The sequence below is a fragment of the Mya arenaria genome, chromosome 10, assembly GCF_026914265.1.
Source record: "Mya arenaria isolate MELC-2E11 chromosome 10, ASM2691426v1".
Lineage (NCBI taxonomy): Eukaryota > Metazoa > Mollusca > Bivalvia > Myida > Myidae > Mya > Mya arenaria.
This window is the reverse complement of record NC_069131.1, coordinates 43,757,082-43,763,081: the sequence shown is the minus strand read 5'-3', so window position 1 is coordinate 43,763,081 and position 6,000 is coordinate 43,757,082. Positions and strand designations below refer to the sequence as shown.

General features: G+C 35.9%; 1 protein-coding gene across 1 annotated transcript; it reads right to left on the bottom strand.

The window, feature by feature from the left end:
- Positions 1–3,166: 3,166 nt before the first annotated feature.
- Positions 3,167–4,502, bottom strand: LOC128205281 (uncharacterized). Its single transcript, XM_052906809.1, has 2 exons — positions 4,267–4,502; positions 3,167–3,817 (listed from the first exon to the last, which is right to left on the bottom strand). Exons 1-2 carry the CDS (start codon positions 4,483–4,485, stop codon positions 3,698–3,700), a joined length of 339 nt encoding a protein of 112 aa, XP_052762769.1. The 5' UTR covers positions 4,486–4,502; the 3' UTR covers positions 3,167–3,697.
- Between the last annotated feature and the right edge of the window lie 1,498 nt (positions 4,503–6,000).

The window sequence follows — 6,000 nt, the reverse complement described above, 5'->3', positions numbered from 1 at the left end:
ACAGAATGAGGAGCGAACTTTTACCACTTATTTGTGTGTAAGTGTTATTTTTATTCTTATTGTATTTTAATAAAATATAAAAATAGTTTTAAAAGAGCCCTAATGAGAAACTAATTGGAAATGTCATTAATTCAGTGGCAAAATTAAGAAAACAAATACTCTATTTGATTTTTTTTAATAACAAATAAGTCTGAATATGTCTTTACTTAGACCGATAATAGCTTAGACTTTCTTTCTCAGTGTATTTATCTCATACATTTCATATCATTAACTTTATTTTTTTATAACTAAAATTTACATTCTTTCAACCAAGGATGTATGGTTTATATGTCCGTGAGTGTTGGTATCGAACAACTTAATGTAATGGCACAATTGAATGCCTCGGCCCTGTTCACTAATATAGTTCTCTAAATAAATTAGATCTTCATTCTATTGGTTTAACAAAATGAATTTGAACGCATAAACCAGCACACATTTCTTTCAAGACTAAATTCTATGATATCCACCAGTGGTGGTGATGCAGAAACATTAAAAAATGCTGACATTTTTACTGTGCCAATGAAATGCAGACATTTAAATTTTAATCTTATTGTCATTTTCAGAGAAGAGTATAATGGTACCAGGGGTGCAGCTGACTCTGATTCCCGGCTTCTTCTAATGAATAAAGGCAGATGAGGTAATTGTTGTGCTATTTTCGAAATTCGGACAATAATTTAACAGTCAAGTATCCTATTGGTTTAAGCCCTAAAGTACCTGCATGTTTGTACAATTAATCAGTATTAAATTATCAACATTGTAGATGAATTTAAACATGATAACAATTTCATTTCATATTTTTTTAATTTACCAGTAGTCCAGAGCTAAAAGCTGCTCTCTCACAGATTGACAGTTCTTCTTGGTCATTCTTCAAAAGCCCAAAGGAGTAATTAAATTAAATTTACACATATAATTAATTATACGGCTTAAAGCAATAGCAAACAAATATTTTCCAAACAATTGAAATCTGTTCTATTATGTGTGACCTTATATGACTATATAGAAGGAATTTTTACCAAATTTTCAAACTTGTATATGAAAGACTGTGATCTGATATTATGTCAGCAGTCTAATATCACTGGTTTCCATACACTTGCACAATAATTGCCAATTGGCTCGTTTAAAGACAAAAATAAAAAGGTGTCAGAACAGTAAAACTGTGAGGATGCAGCAGATGCTTTAAATTGGTGTTGCACTTAATGTTTTGTGAATACTTTTGTTGTACAGGTTTTTTAAATAATTGACCTGAAAATATAATTCCTATTATTGTTGTATTTTCTGTTTTCTATTTCAGGCACTGGAATCCCAATGCAATCAAAAATGCCATTGTACGAGGATTGACCTGCAATGCATGGAAATCATCTCACACAACTGCAACGCCTACCATGAAAAAATGAGTGCAAGATGGAAACAAAGCGTTCAGTGGAACATCTTGTCATCTCAAATATTTGATGACTTACATACTGATGTAAAGTTGAAGATAAAAGTCATCTGTTGGTCCGTGATTATTAAATAAAGCCGAACATATATTTTAAAAGGGTTATATGGTAATGGATTTATCTATGCTTAAAGTGGTTTTCCTATATTATGGAGGGAAGATAACTACAAAAACAGAAACAGATGGCATCGGCAGACCAAATAAAGGAGAACTATTTTGTTCAGTTCAATTTTTAAAACTTCAGAAAATCCGTTAATAGGGCATATCCTTGCAAATGCCATATTGTAAACTGGGCTCTTCAAAATGTGAAAAGGTCAAAGTTGTCTAGAGGATAAGCCTCAAATTCAAGGTTGTGAGTTCAAGACCTCCAAGATACTTTCTCTTGACCTCAGGAAAAGGATGTCCATACTTGTTTCTACTTAGGCAACAGACTTAAGAGTGATTCTGTAAGCTTCCAGCTTGCATAGCAATCTGATAAGGCATAAAATAAGATACTAGCTGACTTGCAAACAGTTTTTCCATTTGTGTTAATTTATTTTTCAGTCTGTTGGAATGTTTATTAGAAGTGATGCGCATTGCTTACTGCAACAAATATTTATTTTCTTTATTGAGTTAAATATAACGAACACATAACATGACTTGTGATTTTACAGATGCATGTTTATTTCGTTGATTGTATGAGTTTATTTTCTCAAATGATGTAATAAAAGTTATTCTGTTTGAAGAAAATGTGTTGAGGTTTTGGCATAGCATAGTGTCATCATCATCATCATCATCATCATCATCATCATTGTTGTGTACAAATAAAACATTCAAAACAATGTATTAAAAACCAAACTGTCAAGCCAAGTACTCAAAGAGGCACAAGGATATTGCTAAAGAGACCGGTAATACATTTAGACAAATAAAATGCAAAGAAAGATCTATAATTCTGGCACATGGTAATGCTTTAGTCCTCTCATTGTGTATTTATGGTTAAAGTGGAGACATACAGTATTTTTTGTAGACTTAAATTTGTATGGCAACTTAAAGCCATATATGTGAATTAAACGCCAGAAATATTGTGTGAAGTCTCCCAAAAGACTTGATGCACTTAAAAGGGCTTGGCACAGAAATAAAAGTAAAAATGGGAGCAAAACCTAATTTATCATTAATTTTACATTGGATTGCATACAGATGGCTCTGTTATTACTTGACTAATATTAAAAATAAAATTAAGAGACATGTTGATCCAAACTGTGATTATTCTTGTTTGCATTTTATGGAGTTGGACATAAAAGAGTCATTTGGTGAAGAGTGATCTAAAGGCTAATTATTCAAAATAGATTAAGTATTATTGAAAAAAGTCTGGTATACATTACTTAAAAGCTTAGTAGCCTGGCTAAATATTTGTTTAAGGCTTTTATTTACAAAAAAATAAATCAGTTGAGTATCTTATCAGTTACTCTTTTGGTTTTGTTGTTTTTAATAAAAAAATGACAATTTACTCAAAGATATTGAGACTAATAATTATAGATTAAGACAAATACAATGTGTAAGGAAACTTCTAATGAGTGGGTTTTCCACAGCCTAGGAGGTAAAGTGAAGCATGATCTGCCTTGAACAAATACTATTTGAAGACAAGTTGTGTCAACTTAGTGCACCAGTCAATTGTAACCCCCCCCCCCCCAACCCCAGGTCCGGGGGAATACTGGGGTTGTTAACCCAGGGAAATGGGCCGTGTTTTTACCTATCAGGTGGCCCTGCAGTGCTGGGTGAATGCGGTGGTTTTGTCTTCACTTAAAATATAGAGGGGAATGGGCCTTACCTAGAGCCCCTGGGGTGTGGGGGCATTTGGCAGGAATTTATCATGGCGACTTGAAGACGTACACTATCGCGCCGTCGGCCCGCGTCGTGATTGGTTCGACGACGTCAACGACGTCGCATATCCTGTAGGTGCTCGAGATACGTCTGGTGTGATCTCACTTCTTCTCAAAGTAGGCACCAGACCATTGTTAACAGCGTTCGTGTCTCTTTGGCCATTTGTTGAAGATGATATCCCGATATTACTCTGCCGGGTACTGGTGTTATCAATGCGTTTGCAGCCGTCTGTAGCTCCCGTAAACGTTCAAATCGGCGACCTTTGAGGTGGGACTTCAACTCCGGGAAAATAGCAAAGTCGAACGGGGCCAGGTCAGGTGATTACGGCGGATGTGGAAGAACCTCCAGTCCTAGGACGCTAATCTAAAGCTGAGTGGTCGCCGCAGTATGAGGTGGGGCATTATCCTGATGTAGGATGAAATGATCAACCGGGATGTTACCCCTCTTCTTTCTAAGCCCACGGATGAGATCACGGCCGAGTACCTGTTAACAATGTTAAAAACGTTTTATGAGTCATACTGTCACATTATAGTGAGAAGTGTGATAATTACTTTGCGTTTATATTCATGACAGGTGTTTGGCAACTACAAGATCAATATGATTATCTCTATTATGATTTAACTATTTGCGCAAAATGGATTTACCTCAATTGTTGATATATTGAATATGTTATACAATATGTAATATGCAAAGTAAAATTAATTGAACTTCATATGAATGTATATTATTGGTATTTACTTTAAATGAATATTACCGTTGAATAATACTTAATAAAAATAACTGTTTGCAGTTTCCTAACTTGGAACAATTTATAACATTTTAGTGTTCATCACAATAATTTGAATATTCCCCAATCGATCCAAAATCAAGGCATTATTATACTACTGTAAATTAAAAATCATTATACAAGAGAAGTTAATACTGCTTAATACCTTCCGCATGTTTAATTCGGTGGTCAGAATGATGTGTGCGGTTCCATAGCTGACATTGGCAGACTCTGACAGCTCCCGTACAGTCATTCTGCAGTCCGCTTTCAGTTTCTCTTCAATTGACGTCACAGCTTGTTGACGTCCGATTGTTGACTTCCGTCCACGACCTGCAGTGCGTTCAGTCAGCGTTTTGTTTTGTATCCCTGTTGCAACGCAGCGCATACACGTTAAGCGGGAAACCAAACAGCAAACGTTCGCCGCAAACATCTTTACTGAACGCGCTGCTGCAGTGCGTTCAGTCAGGCGAGCGTTTACAAAACGCTCGCAAACGTTTTGTTTTGTATCCCTGTTGCAACGCAGCGCATACACGCAGTGCATCATCTTCAAGGGACTGTCGGATATCAGAAAAGCGTCGATGCCACTCGAAAACCAGTGCACGGCCAACGCAGTTGTCTCCCCGTTGTTCTTGTGACGACATATTGATATTCACAGCATGCTTGACTGTCAGAGAGCAGACGTTGTTTATTTCAAAATGCAACGGCCGATTGACGTCATATTTTCAGATGACGTCGCACAAACGTCGTCAAACAGAATCGCGGATTTTTTAAGAATTTCTGCAACTGATATTCATTTTATTAAGTTTTTAATTCAGCATACGTACGACAAAACGTCACCTGGGCCGGTAGCGCGTTACTATGGTTGCATTATATCATGTTGTTTCGCACTATGCCAGGTCATGCTATTCTAATCAAGGCAGTAAATAGAAAAAGGTTTACTTTTTCAAATGGTACCAATTTTAATATGTTGCAAGTAGTATGAAAAAATATGGGACAAGTCTACGTAATTATTGATCATCCCTCGTATGTAGTTAATAACAGAGTTTATATCGTAAAGTTGCGTCATTCATATTATACTATCATAATGAAACTCGTTGTAATGGTCAGTGACGAAATATAGAACATTCTTGTTTTCTTCTTTGTTGTTTTGTTTCATTCGTCCTTCGTCGCATTTGGAAAGTTTTTGCACGAGGACACCGACGACGTCACCGAAGCCGTTGACGATGACAAGCTAAAATGTAAAATTTGCCAGGGTGCGTTCAAAAAATAAAAATATGATAACCTATCAAAGTTCTTTATAATAGTACGCCAATATAAACATACATAGAGAATACATCAAGCAGATACCAAGATAGAGGAGGTTTATTGGGCGATCTCGGAAGCGTGACCTTGCGAGCTTCATGGAACAAAAGAACCGGATAGCAGAACTTCCCCCATCTCGGTACATGCCTTTTTCGGTTGATCCTGCTATTTTTAATATTTTTTATCATTTTTTTTTCGTTTAAAACTGATTAAGAAACAGAAGTCGTCGTGAAACGTCAGACGAATTATATTTTATCTAAGTGTAACATCAGTGTAACACAGTTTCGAAGTAAGCACCTAAATGTATGGTGGCATATAAAAAAATAAAAATTAAGTGGTTAACACGAAACAATTCGCGAACGTTAACAGGTCATCGTACGGCAGTTATATGCCACCATATAAATGAGATATCTATTAAAATTATAGCATTGTTTATCAATATATCTCAAGACTAAACCTTTCAATAAAAATGTGAAGAAAAGTGGTTTAATTAACGTTGGTAAGTGGTGGAATAGTGCCGGTTAGTTTTGGAATGATGCCGGTAAGTGGTGGAATAACGCCGGTTAGATGTAGAATAACGCCGGTTAGATTTGGAATA

What these genes read in the sequence shown, in the direction of transcription:
- LOC128205281 (XM_052906809.1), bottom strand. Translation starts at nt 4,485, where the DNA reads ATGCGCTGCGTTGCAACAGGGATACAAAACAAAACGCTGACTGAACGC. An exon ending in CCGAATTAAACATGCGGAAG is followed by an intron (nt 3,818 to 4,266) that starts GTATTAAGCAGT and finishes CATTGTTAACAG; the next exon opens with GTACTCGGCCGTGATCTCAT.